This window comes from Trifolium pratense, linkage group LG3 (assembly GCF_020283565.1).
Source record: "Trifolium pratense cultivar HEN17-A07 linkage group LG3, ARS_RC_1.1, whole genome shotgun sequence".
NCBI classification, from domain to species: domain Eukaryota; kingdom Viridiplantae; phylum Streptophyta; class Magnoliopsida; order Fabales; family Fabaceae; genus Trifolium; species Trifolium pratense.
This window is the reverse complement of record NC_060061.1, coordinates 32,024,199-32,046,581: the sequence shown is the minus strand read 5'-3', so window position 1 is coordinate 32,046,581 and position 22,383 is coordinate 32,024,199. Positions and strand designations below refer to the sequence as shown.

Genomic DNA, 22,383 nt, shown 5'->3' with positions numbered 1-22,383 from the left:
TTTATGTCATTGACAGAACTCACGCATAATCATTAATAATTCTTCCGAAAAGCAATGACTTTTCTTATTTAAAGTTTCATGCTCCAATTTAATTTGAACCTGTTTGCGATTCAAGGAAACCAAACTATCTTACTACTAATTAACCAAATTTTATCAAGCAAATTGCAACAACAATTGAACATAAAGCATAATAAACAAAAAATGACAAAATTCATTTGCGATGCAAACTCCCTATACTATGCAGTTCACCACTTATAGTTTGGAGGTAGGAGCGACTATGCATGTGAGCTAACGGCGGCTTCCGTGCTTCTCTCTCAAATCATGCTCCCTGCAGACACTTTAACTTTAGCATATAAAAGTATGAAAAAACATGGAACTATTTCAACATGAATACAAAAGAACATAATTCCTACCTCTGGATTTGATCAAGAATCAAAAGCCTGGGACCAGGAGGAATTTTCACATCTCTGAGAGCGCTGAAACACATCATCGGAAAAAAAGTACTTCCACTCAATAAACGGTAAGCAAAAGAAGTGAAAAAGAAAAAGATTGACACAATAAATTAAGCCACCTCTACCTGTCATTGAGTAGAGGCAAAGTGTTGTCTGATAATAAGCCTTTCTTAAAATTCTTTTCGTAATTCTGAAGACCAAGGTTATTCAACATGCTTCTTGTTTTAGCATAGTTAATATCTTCAGCAGCTGGTTGAGAGAATTTTTGTCCTACCTGCATGATTAATGTATAGTTTTAAATATGCTATGTAGTATGAGTTAAAAGGACACCAAAACAAGAACCTGCATTAAATAATATAAAACAAGAAACCTAGGCAAAGATTAAAGAGAACTAGAGCATGGGACAAAGATTAAACCAAAAAATTGTTCACAATCAACAGAAATTCACAGATTTTTTTTTTTACAAAAGAAATTCACTGATGTTGCCAGCATGAAAAGTGCAACCTACATAGGCAATTTTTTTAAGACTTGGACTATCTTTTAAAAAGTTTGGCATGACTTGAAATGAAAGCCTATTAAAAACCCCATCATGCAATAAGGCTTACAAGTAAGTAAGTCATAGGGCAGGCCGTTGCAAACAAACTCACAAGTATAATTCTAGGCCAATTCTATGTTGTACAAGTGAGATAAAGTCTTGTATTATGCATAAGTTAGTTTCCACCATTGAATCAATAAATCCCACCATTGGATCAAATAAGATATGAGGAGATTTTTTTATCCAATGGCAAAAAACAGATCTGTGCATGGTGCAATACTGTTTTTCTTGTGCACATTGGACAATGCTCTAATTCTATATACGTAAATAGGCTAACATGATTACATCTTTAAATGGGTCAGTAAGTATATGATCTGATATATATTACAAATTTTCAAAACATAAAAAATAACATTAATAGTAAAAAAAAGTATTACTAATTTACTTCAATAGACCAACTTGATACCTGAAGGACTTTTCAGATTGCATAAAATATGACTTTTAAAACTAATTAAAAAGTTGTAGTCTATTTATTTAGTAAGTATAAGTATTACTTGACCTAGATTTGACAGAGGGTAGGCTAAAGTACTCCAACGGGCGGCCGAACGATTTCAACTAATAATGCAGCATTTATATTACCGCTAACCAAATGGGGGTACAAAAATACAAAATTATTTCAGTTTACAAAGCTATAAAAAATATACATTTCTTTCATACTCACCTGGAAAAGCCCACCTTGAACAACTGCAAAGAATACTCCAGATGTGACTGCATTTGCTCCACCCATTCCACTTACCAATGAAAACATGACCCCGGAACCAAAAGCTGCCGCCATGCTGCAATAAATAATTTTAGCGACTCTTAAAATCACAACTGCAAATTGGTGGCAATAAATAAGGACATGGCAAATGCAAATCAAAATACCGAACAGAGCATTAAGAAAAAGGAAATGGAATTGAGCTGTGATTGGGTGAAAAATATAACCAGTCACGCGTAATCATTAATCCCAAAGCACCAGAAGAGCCATTTCATATTTTCATCTACACTAGTCGTTAATGGTAAGTTTCTCACAATACTGGCATCATAAATCAACCTAAAGTTTAAAATTTAATACTGAGGTTACAACCACTTCTACACCACAAGTGTATTAATATTTGTATCGTACTGGTAACCAGACCAATAACACAAAACGGTGATGACAACAAGAAGAATAACTAAAACCTTTCAGCACTAGTTAGGGATGGCAAAAAGAATAACAAAATCATTCTAGCACTAGTTGGGGCTGGCTGCATGAATCACCAGACACTTTACATAGTTATGAATTAAGTCCAAACAAATAACACAAAGGACATAATTATTGCACACTGTTCCCACATTATCATAATTTATTTGGCTATCTTAAGGAAATCTGTACACTCTATATAATTTTAATCTTTCTGATACAAGTAAATTTTCCATCATTTGAGAAAGGTAGCAGGTTAACAGCTCTGAAGTAACTATTAGAATGTCAACATAATATATTCTAGAATATCAGATGGTATCTCAGAAAGTGACTATTGAGTAATGAAGATCCTTCCTGAAAAGTTAGGAGGATGGGTTTTCAGATTTCGTTATGTTTCCTTATGTTTAGGGTTACTAGTCTTATTCTAGTAATTGATTTAGGCATGTACCAGTACTACTTGGCCTTGAGTATTTTAGTAAAAGTATGTAACATATTATTACAATCTTTTTTCAGAATTCATATCCTCTTTCTTCCTCCTTACCTACCTAATTTCCTTTTCTTCAGAAAACCGAGCTTTGATTTGTTGCAACTTGCAAGTAAACAACCTTAGTTGAGCAGTGTTTTAGTTTTAGTTTTTTTAATAATTTATAATCCTTGTATATTATATTGATTTATCTTTGATGATTTTACCTATGTTGGAGAAAATGGAAAGTAAACAAACATGTTTGAAAAAAACATTCAATGAAAATTTTGATTCAGAAGTAGGACATATCAAAGTATAAAAAGTTTCAGCTACATATAGTGGTTTGGAGACAGATAGAGGGAGAGTTAAACTTCAAAACAAAAAAATTCAAATTGTATTGAGAGAAGAAGGTTAATTCTTGTTGAAATTTTTTTCAATATCTTAACGCTTATTACATCCTTTTTTCCTAAACTGTCTAAAAGGCTATTTCAAGATTTGCCTCCATCAATTTATGCAATATTTATTTGGCTTACACAAAATAAAAGAAATAACTTTACTAAAAGGCTATTCAAACCTCATCCTGAAAATAACTTTACTATATAAAACCTTTCAATATCTGTTTCTGTTTTAATTTTGTTTACAATAAATCTTATTTATCTTGCTGAATGTAATAGAAATAAAAGGAAAAAATCAGAGAAACTGCATACATCATATACCCCAATTGCCTTTTCTTTAATTTTATTTCACTTTTCAAAAAAAATAATTCCAAATACTATTTTGTAAAGAAAATAATTTCATATGATTCCACTAAACTAGATTCACAAATTACATGAAATGAAACACAGGAGCCAAATGAAACTAGTGGGATTACATAGCTACTATTTTTTCATTACATATCTATATATCATAAAAAAAGTTTAGGGTTAGTGATTGGACAGTCTTAGAATTGGGAATTGGGTCCAACTCCTCAACCCAACAAAATTGGCTTGTAAGGAGCGAATTGCCTCTACTTATAAACTCATGTTCAAGTCATCTCGGACACTTAACACACACCTCACGCCCAACGGATTTGGAGGAGGCACTGATACCATCTTAGAATTGAGAGTTCGGTCTAACCAAACCCTGCAAAACCCACTTTTAAGTTGAGAACCGAGGATTGCTTCTACTTATAAACTCATTTCAGGCCATCTCACATCATATGTGGGACTCTTAACAGACAAAACAAATATATAATTTTTTTTTTGTTACACAACAGTAGTTAAATTAGGCAACAAATATATATAAACAAAAAAAAAACAAAAATTCTAGGTCATGAAATTTTACCTAGATTGAACATCTTCCTTTCCTCTTAACCTTCTCAAGACACAAGAAATACCAGCATTAACTCCAGTCATAACAGCAAAATTACGAGCCTGAATCAAAGGACCTCCAGAAAGTGCCTATAATCAAATCAAATCAATAAAAATTGTCATATTTTCACATGTTATAATATTAAAAGCGATAAACCCTAAATTTCAAATTCAACACGAATTACATAATTAGGGTATTGAATTACTGTAAAATATAGAAATGAAAAAAATAACTAAACCTGTGCTTGTTTGAGAGAGGCCATGGCTTGAGGGTTAAGATTAGCGTTGGGCGGTGGAATAGGAAAAGCGGAAGGTTTATCAGGGGAAAGAGTACTCATGAAAGCTCCAATTGCAGCACCTTGAGCGGCGCTGGCGGTGGTAACGACGGCGGTTTCGACGGCGATGGTCTGTTTAGCGAGCCAAACCTTGAAGGCATCGTTGAAGTGATTGTAGCGTGCTTGAATTTGTTCGATTGGGTTCTGAAGTTGTTTCGGTAAACCCTTCTTCACTGTCATTGCGTTTTGGTTTCCTTGTTGCATTTTTTTTTTTTTCAATTTCAACGCCGCAATGAAGTTTTTGTAGAATGCAATGGAATGGATATTTTGTTTTGATAACGTTTCGTTTTGTTTCGTACTACTACTACTTCACCTTTTATAAGTACAGTATAATCATTTTATTTTTTTTTGACGCAATCATTTTTTTTTTTGGGTACATACATATACAGTATAATCATTTTAATTTAATTAAATTAAATAATTGAACAACCGGCCTTTTTATCTGAAAAAGCCGTAGCGATGCGTAGTTCATCGTTTTTTTTAGACGCAATTTGTAGTTAATTGGTTAATTAATGTGAACTAGTAATATTTTACTATTAGTATAGTATCTTGCTAATATGTGTGCTAATGATACAGTACATGATTAAAAGTAGAATTATTCTCTTAAAGTTTATGCACAAGTAATTTGTGAAAAGTTTAAAAGTATTCGTACTAGTAAATTAGATGTATGAATTACGATAAGTTTTTCTTTTAAAATCATTACCACCCGTGTTGTGAGGGCTATGTTAGTTTTTTCCAACATATTATTATATTAACATCATCGAGTCTTGCTCATATGTATTCTAAGGACAGTTATTAAGATTCTAAAAATAGAATTTTTATATTGAAAAATATAATATTCTGACATTTAAAATGTTAAATGCACCACTTTTAATGATAATAATTTTATATTTAATATTTTATCATGTACTCTTAGAACACGTGTTAGCATTTGTCACAAATGTTATTGTCAAAAAAAAAAAAAACATTTGTCACAAATAAATACCGCAAGTAAACTATCACTCTCTCACCAACTTAGTCCCTAAATTATCACTCTCTCACCAACTTAGTCCCTAAACTATTAAAAATAACTAAAAGGTCCCTAATCTATTTTTCATCCGTCAATTTAGTCCCTAAACTATCAATCTCTCACCAACTTAGTCCCTAAACTATTAAAAACAACTAAAAGGTCCCTAATCTATTTTTCATCCGTCAATTTAGTCCCTAAACTATCACTCTCTCACCAACTTAGTCCCTAAACTATTAAAAACAACTAAAAGGTCCCTAATCTATTTTTCATCCGTCAATTTAGTCCTCGGTTAACTTGTCTGTAAAATCCTAAAATATTATCACCCTTTCTTCTTCCACGTGCTTCAACGAAAACAACCACCCTGCTCGCCGCCAACCACTCCACTCTCCGGCAACAACCGTTTTGCTCGCAACACAAATATAACCTCTAGTCGCCGAACTCAATTCATTCTTTCAGAATAATCATTTAGAACGAAAAGAGATCTTTAGTATGAAAAAAGTGGCAATTGTCGGTATTTTTTGTTTTTTTTTAACACGGAATAGAGATCATTTATGCTGTGATCTCTTGTTTTTTGCGGGTCTGGGAGTTTTTTTATCCTTCTATTCCTTTTCTTCTGTTATTGTAAGGAATGTTTTGGGGTGTGTTAGTGTGTATAATGATGACATAAAGGGTACAAAAGTGCCATTATATGTAGTATGCTAACAAAGTCTTATTAAATTTCAAGCGTTTGTATAGTGAATTATCTTTGCAGGCTGATTGTGTCATTGGTAATACTAGTAGGAGCTAGCTTTTTTCATCCATGCCAGTGTGTTAAGAAGTGCCTTGGAGATATTATAACAGGTTTGTTAGGAATCATAAAATGATGTTTATGAGGGATTAAATTGAAGGATGTGAATATAGTTTAGGGACCTTTTAGTTGTTTTTAATAGTTTAGGGACTAAGTTGGTGAGAGAGTGATAGTTTAGGGACTAAATTGAAGGATGAAAAATAGATTAGGGACCTTTTAGTTGTTTTTAATAGTTTAGGGACTAAGTTGGTGAGAGAGTGATAGTTTAGGGACTAAATTGACTGATTACTCAACTTAAAATAAATTCAATAAAAGAAAAATATTATAAAGAATAAAATATTACTTCTACTTCGACCTATACGAACACACAAGGTAGATCATTCGGGTCAAAGTAAGACATGGTACATGCAAATAATATGTGAAGGAAATAATGAATGATCAGACATTGAGGTGAACTCCTTACTTAAAGAATGGTTGGACTCATTTGCGCTCTATGTTGTTATGGATTTGGATCCTCTCATGTGAGCTCTCTCCCGCCTTCTGTTCATCACTAATTTGAACCGTTAGATTTATATTTTGTTTCTCTCTCATGTATATTACTTTATTAATTTAATTTTCTTATAGGTTCCCAACTATTGGATTTGGGGCAGGATAAACAACAAAATGAATGCGTCGGAGATGATCCACTTTCATGTTGTTATTTTCACTATATTGATCACATTGTTGCTGGATATACAAGTGTTGTTTGTTGTCACAATTTAATAGTTACGTGTGAGAATTTGTGTAAAATTTGAATGATTCCTAGATAGGTGAAACTACGTACACAAGCGCGTCGTGCTTCTAGTTTAATCCAAAACCCTAACTCTCAAAGCTCTCAATTCACTTCCTTGTTTTTTTTTTTTTTTTGACGTAACTTCGTTGTTATTTTAATCAATATCAATGATATCTTTTTCTTGTTCACTCCATTTTATAGCAATTATATCACAATATTAATTTAAAAATAAATGTACAACATCATGTTTGATAAATTATTTTATATTTTTGTATAAAAATGAGCCAACAAAATTCTTTAACATTATTTTAACTCGATCAAATTTACTTAGCAATGTCCTGTAAGTGTATTTTAATTAGTAGCCATTGGATATATTATTTTAAATTATTTTCTTAATTTCCAAATGTCACATAAGCAAATATTAGTCTTAAAAAAAAAATCACCGAGTAGTTAGCAAATGCAAAATAGGGTAAACTTTGAGGGGAAAAATCGCACAACCGAAAGTTATGGGGCCAAGATTGAACAATTGTGAAATATAAGGGGTTAAAATCGCACAATTGAAACTTGAGGTTTAAAATCGCACAATTGTGAAACTTGAGGGGTCAAAACTATATTTAAGTCAATATAAAGGTAGTAAATTTGGTCTCAGATGGACTTCTCGTTAGTCAATTTAGTCCATAAAATTAATAGTAAAAACTAAAAAGTGACACCAGAGATGTATATTCAAGAAGCAATATGATAGTTAGTTAATTACACACATCTAGAGACTAATTAGAAGAGAATGATTATGAAAATTTGAAATATATATAAACAATCTTTTTTTTACGGGAATAAACAAGTTTGATTTTTAGGTGGGTGTATTGGATTAAGATTTCACAAGACAATTTTAGCAAAAAAAATCTTGAAGATTTTAAAAGACTTTGTGAGATTGTATTGATTTTATGAGATTTTAGAAGACTTTTTTGAATGACTTTTTCAATCAAGATTCTTATCACAAGAATTTGTGAGACTTTATGACACAGACTTTTGAGATTTTGAAGATTTAAATGAGTCAATAAATTCGATATAAATTCTTTCTAAAATAATAATGAATCAATCAGTGAAAATTAATCATTCCTTAAAAAAATCAACAATCATTAATATAATAAAAAAATCAATGAATAAAATTCTACAAAAAAAAAATCAATGAATAAACAAAAAAAACAATTTATCACTACACAGCTTCAAGTCTTGTCCAATGCATATATTACCGCCCATAAGTATAGCTCATTGTAAACTAGCTAGCTTGAACCAAATTGATAGAAAAGGTCAAAAAAAAATGAACAAGGTTTGTTGTTGTTGTTGAAACATGTTGTTGTTGTATATATTTTCAATGTCTATATCCTATAATGAATCGTGACACTATTTATGGTAGCAGGACAATCATGAAGAGGAAACGTGATAGAGAGGTAGGAAGAAAATATAAGCGATTATAAAAAACATGAGATAATCAGAAAACATAGAAACATGAGAAAAGGTGAAAGAAATAAAAAAAAATGAAAATCCATCAAAATCTCAATGATATGAGGAAAGACTTTTTGTAGCTCAAAATTCACTAAAAAGTCCATCAAAATCCATTAAAATCCTATTTTTTAAACAATCCATCAAAATTAGAATACTTTTGAATACCACAAGACTTTTTGTAAGTTGTAAAGAGTCTTGATTGAATACCACTAGACTTTTTTAAAGTCTTTTAAAATCCTAATTGAATACCACTAGACTTTTTTAAAGTCTTTTAAAATCCTAATTGAATACCACAAGATTTTATCATCATAAAAAAGTCTTTTAAAATCCATCAAAATCCTAATTGAATACACCCCCCTTAAGTTTCCGAAACATACTTTAAAAAAAAAAAGGCTTAAATGCAGTTTTGCCCCCTCTGTTTTGATTAAATCGGAATTTTACCCCCCCTGTTTTAAAACGCGAACTTTTACCCCCCCTGTTTTATAATTTTTTGGATTTTGCCCCCCTAAAATTCTGCTTTCAAGTAACAACTTCAAAGCTTCACACACAACCCAATTTGGATAAATAATTCACCAAAAGGATATCGAAATGACCGTAATCGAGTTATCTTTCCACAGAATCAAACCCCACTAAATTTGGAGTTACAATGAGAGATTAATTACCGTTTTAGTGAAGGTATGTCCCCAAAATTCTGCACAAAATCTGTTTTCGAGTCACAACTTCAAAGCTTCGCACACAACTCAATTTGGATCAATAATTCACCAAATGGATACCGAAATGACCATAATCGAGTTATATTTCCACAGGATTAAACCCCACTAAATTTGGAGTTACAAAGAGAGATTAATTACAGTTTTAGTGAATGTCTGTCCAATTATTAATTTTGCAGAAATCTACTTATGACCTTTAAATTCAACATCGTCTACCAAACACATCGTAACTCCAAATTTGACGAAATTTAAATGAAAACAAGGGTAATTTTGTTAGCTTTCCGGAAATGTAAATACTATTGAAAAATGAGCTACAGGGTGAGAGACATGACAAAAATACCAGTAGTAGTTCCATACATTAATTGATTTGGACAGACCTTCACTAAAATGATAATTAATCTCTCTCTGTAACTCCAAATTTTTGTGGAGTTTGATTCTGTGGAAAACTAACTCGATTTCGGTCACTTAGGTACCAGTTTGGTGAATTACGGATCCAAATGGAATTATGTGCGAAGTTTTAAAGTTGTGACTCGAAAGCAGATTTTGTGCATAATATTTGGGGGACATACCTTCACTAAAACGGTAATTAATCTCTCTTTGTAACTCCAAATTTAGTGGGGTTTGATTATGTGGAAAGATAACTCGATTACGGTCATTTTGATATCCGTTTGGTGAATTATTGATTCAAATTGAGTTGTGTGCGAAGCTTTGAAGTTGTGACTCGAAAGCAGATTGTGTGCAGAATTTTGGGGGACATACCTTCACTAAAACAGTAATTAATCTCTCTTTGTAACTCCAAATTTAGTGGGGTTTGATTCTGTGGAAAGATAACTCGATTACGGTCATTTCGATATCTGTTTGGTGAATTATTGATTCAAATTGAGTTGTGTGCGAAATTTTGAAGTTGTGACTTGAAAGCAGAAATTTAGGGGGGGCAAAATCCAAAAATTATAAAATAGGGGGGGTAAAAGTCCGCGTTTTAAAACAGGGGGGGTAAAATTCCGATTTAATCAAAATAGGGGGGCAAAACTGCATTTAAGCCAAAAAAAAATTACCAAATAAATTTTTTCATTTTCTCTTTTCCAAAATAGTTTTTGAAAATAGAATTATCAAACAACTTTTTTGTTCTTCTTTTACTTTCTTAAAAAACTTTTTTTAAAATTGATTTATAAAAGACTTTTTTAAAACTAAAAACAAAAACCCAGTCAAACAAAGCCTAAAATTGTGTTTTCCCATTTCTTTTTCTCAAATTTATAGATTTGTTTCCTAATAAATAATCATAAAGAAATTCCTCAAGAATTTCGTAAAGAAAAGCTCGAAGAAAAAAAAAAAAAAGAGAAACCGGGGTATGAAACGACGTGTCGTTTGCTGCTGTAAGATGCAGCATATGATTGTTCCCGCTCCCACCCAACCCAATATCAATCCAATCCATCAATCGGTAGTTCAGTAGTTCCCGCCTCTTTCCGCCGTCGTGAAGGTAGTAACTAAAACTAAACTCCACAATCAATGAATTTCATTTTATGTTATTTAGCTTTCAGATTTTAGTTCAGTTACTTCAAGATCTTTACACTTTCATTAATTAACAATTTAACATTGATTTTAGTTTCACTCGTGCCCACAACCTGTTCGATCATTTGCTTCACTCACAACACTAATTTACACATTTGTTTTTTTCCATTCTTTCAGGGATCAAAACCATTTTGTCATTCATTTATCTAAAAAATGACCAGTTCTGGCGACAGTTCCCCCGATTGGTTGCGTTCATTTAAGGTATCACTGTAATTTACGCATAATTAAATGTGATTTTGATGCGTCTTTCATAGTTGCAAATTTGCAATCTGTATGTTTTGTGCAACATTTCCTAAGGATTAATTAATTGTGCAATGCTAATTAACACTGGTGCTTGTACATTTTCCTGCTACTAGCCGCCCACTCCTATTTCGCCATTGAGACTGTCCTCTGATTCGGAGTCTTCACATGATAGTGCTAGTTTTTCTGATGAGTATAACATTGATGATGAAGAGTCGTCTCCTAAGTCACCAAAGACTCCAAAGGTCAGCAAAAACAAGAGTACTGCTGTTGGTGGGAGTAGTGTTAAGTCTTCGACTAAAAAGACGTTAGAAGAAAAAAGTCTTGAAATGGAAGATGAAATACCATCCACAAAAAAGAAATTGTACACGCGGAAGGCGAAAACTGGTACACTTGATATTTGATTTTCATTTGGAGTTCACTCAAGATGAAATAGTTTTTATGATCAAATTGACTCGTGAGATACAATGTGAGAATCATTCTACAGTTTGATTTTTTATTGCATTATCATTTCGGCTTTTTGTACTATGATACAGGAAAGAAAGAGGAAGAGAAGATCAAGCTGGAGTCGGACGATGAAAAGGAAACAGAGCATAAAGTAAGAGCCATGCCGTTACATCTTTAACTGTTAAGTGGCATCTGTAGATTTAGGGAGAAAAAACACATTTCTGTTTACCTTATTATACGCATTATACTGTGTCAAAAATCCATGTTCGGTTTTGGCCTGCCACTCATATTGTGATTACTGTTAATATCAAATGTTTTGCATAGGGGACCATTCATTCATTGTGGACACTTTCATCAGATTCTGAGTCATATCACGATCGTATCCCAAAAACTGAAGATCATATCGATCAGGTGGAAATTTCTAAGCCCCAAATATCTCAAACCCCTGGTAAAGTAGAATATATGGATGGACTTCTCCATGACCATAATGGAAAGTCTCCATCCAAAAAGGCTACAAAAGAGAAGTCATCACAAAAACAAATAGATGTAGAAGAAGGTAGCACACCAGTAAAAGGGAAGAAAACAAAGGGCAGTGTAAAAGGGACAGGTATGAAGTGGTTAATTTTTAACTTTTAAGAAAAAAATGCAAGATGTTGCTCTATCTTCACGCATATGGATTTGAAATAGGCTTTTGCTTACCATTTTGTACATTTAGTATCTGGAAAAGAGACGGATGGTAATGGAGATGTAAAAGATGAAGAGGAAGAAACTTTTGAAAAGCCTATTCAACAAAATGTAAGAAGGACATTGTTATAGTCATTGCCTAAAAATGTTTCCCAGCATTCCCATGACTTTGAAACATGAATAAGTAATAAATATTGAAGACCTGACAGCCTATCTAATCTGGTATTCTTAGTCGTGCTTTCCATTTGTTACAGGTTTCCTCATCAATGTTGCCTTTGATGCTATCTGAGAAAGTTCATCGTACAAAGGTCTGGTGGCAACTATATGTTATAAATTTCCCCCATGCTATATTTTTTATTTTATAGTTGTACGGGTCATGTTTAAATACTACCACGGGGACAATCAGATGAGTAAGATGTTGCACTTTCAAAAACAAATAAAATGTTGCAGCAGAGAAGTTGCTAGTTTGGTTTAATATTTTTTTTTTTGAGTGGATATACATGTCATGTAGAATTCTGCGTAAAAATCACATCTGCTGTAAATTTGTAATGATTTTCCTTTTTCATGAAAAAGGAAACGAGTCCATGACAAAGTGCTACTCTGTTTTGCAGGCTCTTATTGAGTGTCAAGGTGACTCCATAGATCTGAGTGGTGATATGGGAGCTGTAGGGAGGGTTATTGTCTCAGATTCCCCATCCGGGGATCAAGAAATGTGCTTAGATTTGAAAGGTATCTTAGTTTACATATTATTTTCTGATTAAAAAACAAATAGTGAGTTACTGTTATGTATAATAGAAAGACACAACACATATCTTGACGATGACACTTTGTATACAATATACATGCAGAACCATAAACATCTGTCTGTATGTTACAGGTTTTAAGATATGGGAATCTCAAACTCATCATATAACCTTGATTTTTAGTGATTAACTATTTTATGACATTTTTGGTTTATACTTATATGCTGTTATGATGTGTCCACCATAGGTCTTCCATATTTTTGGTTTATACTACAATATACATGCAGAACCGTAAACATCTGACTGTATGTTACAGACTACAGGTGTTAAGAAATGGGAATCTCAAACTCATCATAAAACCTTGATTTTTAGTGATTAACTATTTTATGACATTTTTGGTTTATACTCCAAGTTATATGCTGTTATAATGTGTCCACTATAGGTCTTCCATATTCTGAGTCACATAGTACTTTTGTCTTATAATGGCAACCTGTATCTGATTGTTCAAATTTTAATATTCTTTTCAGGAACAATATACAAAACATCAATAGTTCCTTGCCAGACGTTTTGCGTTGTATGTTATCTTTGATGCAATCTGCATTTAGCATAATGGCCTTGATAGTTTTTATTTGGCCTTGTAGCTAGTTACTTCCATGATTTTTAAATATTGATTTCATACGAGCCTTTTCTTTTTCAGGTTAGCTTTGGGCAGTCAGAGGCAAAGGTCTGATGTTATCTAGATTCTACTTATTTTCTTACTTTATCTAGTAAATATGTCTGAATTCATGTTGATTACTACTTTATATGTTAATCTATTTATTTCCGCATTTACTTTTACAGTGTAATCAGCCTTGACCAAGATTTTGAAAAATGTAGGCTGCTATTGGTGTTTAACCTTAATTTAATTTATTTTCAGATAGAGGCCATCATGAATGACTACATACAGCTGAATCCACCGTGTAATGTTTATGAAGCTGAAACTATGGTTGAAGGTTATTTGCATCCACCAACAATTTACTGGGGCTTTTATTTCTGGTAGCGTTGTTTTATTATGCGTAATGTTTTGCCTGACATCTATTATTTTCATGTGAGAAGGGACATTGGATGGTTTCTCCTTTGATTCTGATGAGGAAGCTGCCAAGATGCAGAAAACCACCCACCCAACTGATCAAAACGAGCACACTGAGGAACAGACACATGGTAAATCCAAACGGAAGGCAGACAAAACATCCGTAAGTTTCCCAGTTGCTTTTGTTTATAGATTTGTACTTGTTAATAATTGAAAATGCTGGTGCGTACATACTTAGCTGCTGAAAATTTGGATGCAGGGTGCTGAAAAGAAAAGAGGTAGAAGTACTGGCGGAAAATCACAGTCAAAGATATCAAAGAAAAAAGCTCCAAGCTCCAAGAGGGCAAAGCCAAAGACTAAGAAATGAGTCAAAGAAGCATTCTATATTTTCAGGTATAACCATGCACTAAAATAACTAATTCTTGAATTAGAACTTCAGATGCTGAATCAATTTACCAATCACAGGGATGGTGAATCCGTAATATTATATCACTGGATCATTTGTTATTAGAGTTCTTACCAAACCCCGAGCAGGAGATTTTAATGCACATTGTCTGCGGAAGGAGTTATCATCAATTCCTTCTAATTATGTTCCTCCTTATCAGGCCTGTTTCAGTATATTCATTGTGATTTCATTTTTACTGAATGTTATTTCAATTTGTTTGTTACTTGTCAAAAAAATAGTTTTTTTTATTTCTTATCCTTTCTTTGAATTTATCTGCATTAGCTGGCTACTATTATCCAGAAGGGCTTCGTTGCTCATTCATTTTCTGCGGAACATGTAGATACTTTAGAGTGAGATAATGAATTTTAGTGTTTGTAGTTTGTACTGTACATTGCAAATGGCCGGTTGTTTCCTTTCGAACTATTATTTTCTGAATCCCTTGTTTCCACAGGGTTCTCAACTCTCAAGTGTACTATTATCTGTTCATTTTCACCTCATTAATGCCTGTCTTTATTTTCCTCCGCTGCTTACGAAAGAAATTCTTTTCAGACATATCACTGGCTGTGTCTTACATGTGCCAAGAAAATAAGAATGGGGATAGAGATAATGATTGGAATTGGAAAGGGTGAGAAAATTTGTTGTGAATGTGACTTGCCGATGCTTCCGACGTTGCTGTCTAATTGAGTAATTGGTGGTGGAGGAGGAGGAGGAGGAGGAGAGGCATAAGTAGTGAATTGAAAAAGAGGGAAACTAATCAAAACTGTGGTAGATAGTGTAGTAATACCCGATGGGACAAAAAACAACGGCATATTCATAAGCTTGCCAAGTGAAAGTGTTGGTGCCATTGGACAAAGCTCTTTTTGAAATCGATGAATAATATGAAAGTCAGAAATCCGTTAGGTAGAAGCTCATGAATTAAATACTATATTGAACACTTTTATCTATTTAATTTAATGTGAGACTCCTTGAAGGACATAATAGGAAAATATAGATAAAATTGCAATTTGATAATGAGAAATGCTCAATGTAGCGAAAAATAGCTTCACGACAATATCACGAACCAGGTGGCACACAACAACTTGCCTATCTTTGATAATTATAAAGTTAAACTAGTAAGTGATTTCATCTCATTCATCCGAGTTAGTAGGAAGCAAAATGAGGGAAAGTAATGGAATGGATGCCATTAACTTTCATTCCATTTTATTTTTTTTTGTAAATACTATGCTACTCCATTGAATTTTATCGTATTACATCTCGTTCCATCAATTCAAACATATCCTAAGAGTTTGTCGGGTCATTATGTTGATTTAGACAGATACCACCCGGGCTACCAATTAGAATGATATGACTCTTGATGAAGCATCTGGTGGGATCTCAATTTGTGATTCTTCACGAAACATGTTCAAACATCAATTGTAAAGCTATGACTCTTCATGAAACATGAATAGACACCTATTACAATAATACTACGACTCTTATTAAACACACCCCATTCAAATTTTTGTTGGAATTAAGGGACTTGTGAGATACTATTGAAATTTTTGTTGGAATTAAAATGAGATATAATAATTTGGCCCATAACTGTTTTGAAATTCATAAATAAATTGTGTTACAAATTTATTGAAGTTCAAGAAATAAAAGAAAGCTTCAGCCTTCATGCATCATCAGAGCCGAGGAGAATTCACTTTCAATTCTGCGATAAATAGAGAATCAATACCACTGCTCAAAGGCAAGAGATAACAGTGTGGAAGACAACAAACTCAAGAAGGAGTCTAATATTCCATACTGTGTAATCTGATTCGCCTTCTCAGTCTCTCATCAAATCTTCAGCAAAGACAAACTTGAGGATAAGTAGCAATGCTCAACTACCTACATAAAGAAATATAAGAAACATGTATCAATATTTCATCTACTACCATAAGATAATTATGTATTACATTTTATTGAATATTGAAACACAAATGCTTTGAAACCTCCTTGTTAACACATGCTCAAAAACCTGCATAAATTAAACTCAGACAACACAGTCATCAGTCAAATAATGGAAAGAGAATAGAATAACTAAGGTTGATAAAAATGTGAACTATCTCATCTTTGTTGAGTCTGCAAGAGTACTAAGAGGAGTTAGAAAGCTAAACTAGAAAACATATTTTACATATACTTTGTTCGTATGAGGAACCAGAGAGAACCTGAGCTTTCCATAAGTTTATCAACATAACCCTGAGTTGAGTTATCAGCCTAAGGGCCAACTTTGCTTATTGGGTGCTGTTCTAATGGAATTAAGGGGAAACAAAACATGTACAATGGTACAACTCAATTGCAGTAGTATCAGTAACGAGTACACCAATGCTGGAATAAGAATAACAAAAGATACATTTAACAGTCAGCTAGATGAGGCCTACAATTAGGTACATGTTGATACATTGTACACTATTCAGGTCCTAAATCAAACTCAAGCATCATAAACGGTTAAGGAAATGCTTCAGTAAACAATAGTCATCTCAATACGGTTAGCAAGAACCCCAAGTCGATTCAGATATCACATACAACTGAATACTAAATAGTAGAGCCTGCTCAAATTCCCATTCAACAGTTAAGCTACATTAACCACCACATTACATTGATATTACAAAATAAGGAGTTCCAACAATTGAAAGATGGAAAAACACCATGTCCACCGGTAATTAATCCATAACTGTTCAAGTTCTGTTATTCATACTCATCTGATAAAAAAAGGGGGAAAAGACAGGACAAGAGAAAAGATAAAAGTCTTTCGGTTAGATGACATATATCTAGCTCGTATCCATGCCATCTCTAACTTGGCTACAGATAGGACTGACAGCAGAAAAAGACTTCTCAAAAGGTGAAGGATGGAATTGTGCATCCCGTCTGCGCTTAAAACCACATCCGTCAGTAGGAGAATTCTCTGCATCAATCTTCCTTCGAACACCTCTCACCGCTTGTTCCTCTGCCGATGTAAGCGGGAAAACCTGACCACTAGCTCGGCAAAGGGAACTGTGGTTGTCATACAGAATTCTCTGGTTACAATTTTTATCACAAATGTGAGTCAGTCCTGTTAGCTTGCAACGATACATGTTTCCAAAAACATGTTCGGTTTGGCATTTCCAGTCGCATTTGTGACCAGTAAACAGACTGTCTCGACCCAAAATACTCGACAGATAAATGACATTTGCAGGACCCGCAACCACAGATTTTCCATATATCTCCATTCCTTTGATGAAAACAGCAACTCCTATGTAATCTTTTACACTCCCACTTCAAGGCCTTGCCTGAATTTTCTGCAAGACCCACAACAACAATACATATTCAAATTCAATCAAACTCAACATGAATTAACCTACTAGCTGAAAAAAAATTAAGCCTATGTTTGGTTCCCCATTTGAAGCAATAAGAATTGATTCTGGAAATTAAAATTGATTTTGACATGTTTGGTTGCTCTCCAATAGAATTGATTTTGTCCCCAGAATTGGGTCTAGGGTCTAAACGTGATTTTTACACTGAAATTATTGTTCAACTCAGTTTTACATTAATATATCCAAACATAAATCACTTTACCCTTAACTCAATTCTAATTAAAGTCGAGTTAACAAAATCAATTCTTATTAACGCAAAACCAAAAACACACTAATTAGAACCGAAACACTTCTAAAATATCTCTTACTAAAGCATCCAAAACATAACAAACCCTAATTAAATTATGAGAAACCTTAATTAGACCACAAAACTAACAATCTCAACCAAAATTAATAATCTCAAAAAGGAATTTGGCAAAGGAAATGAAACGTATAAGACAAAAAATGCAAATTAATTATAATTAATAATCTAATTGACATTAACAAATCTTAAACAAAATCACATGTAACTACAAAATTGATTGACACGTGACAAAGACACATGCATCAGATCTAAACTGGGTCCAAGCGGGATTTGAATTTAATATTAATTAATACAGTAAATCAATAAATAACAGATAATTGAACAATGAAATATGAACACGCGCGCTCGTTGAAGAATTAAACGAAAACCTTACATCAAAATCAAATTTGATTTACACATGAATGCTATGCTACACGATTAAATAATAAGAAGAAAATTGAAGGGAAAAAAATGAAGGAAAATGAACTTACATGCACGTTGTTCAGCTAAGTGAAGCTCCTGAAAAGATTTTTTTCATGAAATGTACCTAGAAAATGAAAAACAAAAAGAGAGATCTCTATTTATTTTTTTTATATCTCTGAAGAAACTAAATGGTAGTTAAATGAAAGTAGAGAAAGAAGAGAAATGAATGGGGTATTTATAATGAATGATAGAAACTGAATGCATGAATGCTGATAATAAGTACTTTCATTTACACATGTGGGGTTGACGATACACGTAGGACAAAATGCAACTTAAATTTCTCTCAAATGTAATGTAATGTAATGTAATTTCACCTTAACTCACCTACAATTTTGGATAAACTACCGGATCCAACGTTCTTTCTTAACCCCATCACCATCATCGTCAACAACGTAATTTCTTTTTACAGTCAACGTAATCCGAATTCAAATTATTTCCTTTTATGGAATTTAATTCATTACATCCTCCGGTGATAGAATTGTCAATGAATCTAAAAAGTAAATTTTATCATATATTTAGTACTGAAGGGAGTATTTAAACTATATACTACTTCCATAATGGGTTTCACGTGCGTTTGATCCGCTAAAAAATAAAAGACTTGACTAGATACTTTTTGTTCTACCCTGTTTGATTTGAAACTGATTATAGGACTAAACAAATTAAGTAGCAAGGAACATAACAAAAACAAAATTTTTTGTCCCTCACTAAATCACATGACAACTTTTTGTCCACAAATAGACATAGCAATGGGGCGGGGCGGAGACAGGTTTTGCCCTCCCCAACCCAAACTCATAAAGTTTGGGTTTTCCCAAACTCATACCCAACGGGGATCAGGTATCCCCGTTACGCCTCTTTCCACATGAATTTATATTGTATTTTAGTATTTTTTTTATTAAAAAAAGAAGTTAAATGTCCAAAATTATTTTCTCTCAACAATATTTTTTTAAATACTGAAAAAATAGAGAAAATGATTTGTTTAGTTTAATACTCAAATAAAAAATAAACATATGAATGTAATTTAAGAGATTGTTTAAGTGTTTCTAATTTAAAATAGGTGAAATCTAATTTTTAGTATAAACGGGTCAAGTTCAGGAAGGGTATTAATGTACCAATTACTCGCCTCAACCCCAACTTTTGAAATCGAAGAAAACCCAAACCCGAACCCAGTCTACTCGGGTTTTTTCCGTCAAAACGGGTATGGTTTGGGCGGGTACCCGCGGGTATGAGCTTTATTGTCATGCTTATTCACAGTACAACTATAAAAAATACGAAAATACTGATTTTATATTTGAATATAAAAATATTATCGTCCTATATCTCTTCAGTATAATTGTGTCTTGTCCTGTATTATCTTATTCTGTCTTGTGCTATTTTGTCCAGTTTTTGTTGTTTTACGAATCAAATGCCCTATGTTTATGTGTAGGGGAGAAAGAATTGTCAAATTTGTTAAAAATTGTGAATCACATTATCTCTATTTTTTTTTTTGGCTTATAGGTCGTAAGGATCAATTCTTCTTATTAGTTTTATTGGTGTAATAATCATTTACTCATTTCGGTCCTAAATATAGGAAGAAATCTACTTTTTAGATACATTGAAAATCTAATGTATCTAGTTTATATATTAGACCAAATATATTAGATTTTCAATGAATCTAAAAAGTAGATTTCTTTTTATATTTAGGATCGGAGGTAGTAGTTTACTATAGTGATATTTTATTTTATATTTTACATAAACCTTAGCAAATTTGTTTAAGTAGTAAAAAAATTGTGCATCTAGAAAATTTGGTTAGGAAGGAAGAATCACCTTGTATATTTTATAGATTTTCCTACACAAATTAATCACGCTAAACGATAGTAATAACTTTGTGAGAAATTCTAACTTGGGCTCAAACCAATGAAAAAATCATTTAGACGCGCACTCACAAATGTAATAAAGTTAAAACAAAATTAATATTTGTCACATCATTTATTCTTTAACTTTTTTTTTCATGTGTATGTGTCTAAAAGATTTTTTCTTAGATCTGTGCGTAAGTAAGAATTCCTCCAACTTTGTACTTGTATTGAGTAAACAAAAAAAAATTGAAACAACATTTCGTTTTTTATTTTAATTTTCTCAATAATACTTAGTAAAACACTTCTTCTTCTTCTTCTTCTTCTTCTCTTTTAATCCTAGTTGTCATCACTTCTCTTATTATTAGTTTATCAAAGAGGGGTGATTTAAGGTCAATTATGACCTGGAATCATCCCTCCAAATCGTTTTTTCTTTCTCGTAATAATAAATAAGTGTGATTTTCACATTTTGTTTGTTTTTATTTTTCGTCTTCGTACGGAGTATTTTGTTGTCTCGTCTTTGTGGATGTTTATTTGTTTCAGGTTTAATTATTAGTTCGATCTAGTACAGATTCAATCAATGTCGACTTTGATGTCATCAACACTACAGATCCGGAGGCATAGACATTATGGACCCTTCAATATATTTAAATTTGTAAGCTTATGTAATTTGCTGTTTTATGCTATTAACACGGATACTGTGAGTTTGTTCGCAGATTTATCCTTTTTGTTTTTAGCAACTTTGAATTTGTATTACATCGATGTACTCTATCAATTTGAATGAATGAATATCGTTTATTCTGAGTAAAAAAACATTTCATTTTTAATGTGTATAAAAACTTGAAATGAAATAAGTATCCAGAAAAACTTATTAACCATTTGAGTTCAATTTATCTTTTTATCAAATAATCTACTAATAATTAAAATTTTACTTTTTTAAAATGAATAAATGAAAATACAATAGTTCAAACTACTACGATCCCTACATATTTCATATTTCATGTAACATCCTATTGATGAAAAATTTCCACCTAAGAGCATCCACAATAGAGCTACTCATTTTTGAGTACTTAAGTGGCCTCACATGTACACATAATTCATTTATAATTTTTTTAATAATAGTACATAATAAGTACTCATTCCCTCCAACCCAAAACCTCTTCAAAAGTTCTAAATTGGCCCCACTAGTAGCACATCTATCCAATAACTCAACATCATTTTAAATGGGTCCCACAAAAATTATTTAGGTACTATGTCTTATTGTAGAACTAGTACCTATTAGGTACAATTTTGTTTTTGCTCCAATGGGAGTACCTATTAGGTATTAGTACTTAAAAATATAAGTACCACCATTGGAGATGGTCTAAAAATATATACACTGTTAAACTTTCATACCATAAATCTCAATCTTTTCTTTAGTCTAAAAAAAATTAATTTTGGCTTGTTTGTCACGTGTTCCCAACGGTCTCTTTATTTTCTTGGGTGGCCTAGATTTCATTCACACTTGTAACGTTTCAATTTTTAATTTATCATGATCAATCAAAGCACTACTGGAGTGACAAAAAATGTGGCTAGCCGCGGAGACTTTATTCTCCTATGGACACTTGACACGTTTAAGTACTACCGTCCTCAATGGATTCATAACAGTCTTTTGGGCTTTATTGATGGGCTCAGCCCAATACTACCCAGCATTCGGACTTTTCTCTTCCTCCCTCCCCATTTTTCTTTTATTCCTCGAAAGAAATTCCGTTTTTGTTCTTAAAAATAAAGTTTGAAATCTCCTCAAAGAACACATGTCTAAATCCAATTGTTAGGGTAACACCTATAAAGATCGGGATGACCTGTGAGAGTATGGTCAAAGAATGACCCAAAGAAGGAGGCCTTAGAAATATATATGAGGATCCAATAGTTCTCGACTTATTGTTGTCATTGGATTTGCTTTCGTGGGTCATATAAGAGGGGCGTAAAACCAAGAAAAATAACAAAGTACTCAAAACCCTTAAAACATTTGACCTAATAGCTTGACAACAAAGCCGACTTAGCTGTCTCACTCAAACCTCTTGCTTTTTCTTCTTCGTTT

At 32.6% G+C, this 22,383-nt stretch overlaps 3 protein-coding genes across 3 annotated transcripts; 1 reads left to right on the top strand and 2 right to left on the bottom strand.

Annotated features, from left to right (window-relative positions):
* LOC123917385 (chloroplastic import inner membrane translocase subunit HP30-2) lies at positions 1-4,662 on the bottom strand. Its single transcript, XM_045969085.1, has 6 exons — positions 4,261-4,662; positions 3,996-4,111; positions 1,709-1,823; positions 578-726; positions 414-476; positions 1-328 (listed from the first exon to the last, which is right to left on the bottom strand). The coding sequence occupies exons 1-6, from the start codon at positions 4,558-4,560 to the stop codon at positions 289-291; spliced, it is 783 nt and encodes a 260-aa protein (XP_045825041.1). The 5' UTR covers positions 4,561-4,662; the 3' UTR covers positions 1-288.
* A 5,564-nt stretch (positions 4,663-10,226) lies between these two features.
* Positions 10,227-14,794, top strand: LOC123916703 (DNA-binding protein BIN4). The gene is made up of 14 exons (XM_045968217.1): positions 10,227-10,614; positions 10,824-10,907; positions 11,063-11,333; positions 11,483-11,544; positions 11,718-12,000; positions 12,109-12,188; positions 12,332-12,385; positions 12,689-12,806; positions 13,348-13,394; positions 13,518-13,544; positions 13,737-13,812; positions 13,916-14,052; positions 14,149-14,282; positions 14,355-14,794. Exons 2-13 carry the CDS (start codon positions 10,860-10,862, stop codon positions 14,254-14,256), a joined length of 1,311 nt encoding a protein of 436 aa, XP_045824173.1. The 5' UTR covers positions 10,227-10,614; positions 10,824-10,859; the 3' UTR covers positions 14,257-14,282; positions 14,355-14,794.
* Positions 14,795-16,913: 2,119 nt separating this feature from the next.
* On the bottom strand, positions 16,914-18,659 carry LOC123918824. The gene is made up of 2 exons (XM_045970977.1): positions 18,483-18,659; positions 16,914-17,633 (listed from the first exon to the last, which is right to left on the bottom strand). The coding sequence occupies exon 2, from the start codon at positions 17,562-17,564 to the stop codon at positions 17,127-17,129; it is 438 nt and encodes a 145-aa protein (XP_045826933.1). The 5' UTR covers positions 17,565-17,633; positions 18,483-18,659; the 3' UTR covers positions 16,914-17,126.
* Between the last annotated feature and the right edge of the window lie 3,724 nt (positions 18,660-22,383).

What these genes read in the sequence shown, in the direction of transcription:
- LOC123917385 (XM_045969085.1), bottom strand. Translation starts at nt 4,560, where the DNA reads ATGCAACAAGGAAACCAAAACGCAATGACAGTGAAGAAGGGTTTACCG. An exon ending in TTCAAGGTGGGCTTTTCCAG is followed by an intron (nt 727 to 1,708) that starts GTGAGTATGAAA and finishes TTAATCATGCAG; the next exon opens with GTAGGACAAAAATTCTCTCA. An exon ending in ATTCTTGATCAAATCCAGAG is followed by an intron (nt 329 to 413) that starts GTAGGAATTATG and finishes AAGTGTCTGCAG; the next exon opens with GGAGCATGATTTGAGAGAGA.
- LOC123916703 (XM_045968217.1), top strand. Translation starts at nt 10,860, where the DNA reads ATGACCAGTTCTGGCGACAGTTCCCCCGATTGGTTGCGTTCATTTAAG. An exon ending in CACGCGGAAGGCGAAAACTG is followed by an intron (nt 11,334 to 11,482) that starts GTACACTTGATA and finishes ACTATGATACAG; the next exon opens with GAAAGAAAGAGGAAGAGAAG. An exon ending in AATGTGCTTAGATTTGAAAG is followed by an intron (nt 12,807 to 13,347) that starts GTATCTTAGTTT and finishes TATTCTTTTCAG; the next exon opens with GAACAATATACAAAACATCA.
- LOC123918824 (XM_045970977.1), bottom strand. Translation starts at nt 17,564, where the DNA reads ATGGAGATATATGGAAAATCTGTGGTTGCGGGTCCTGCAAATGTCATT.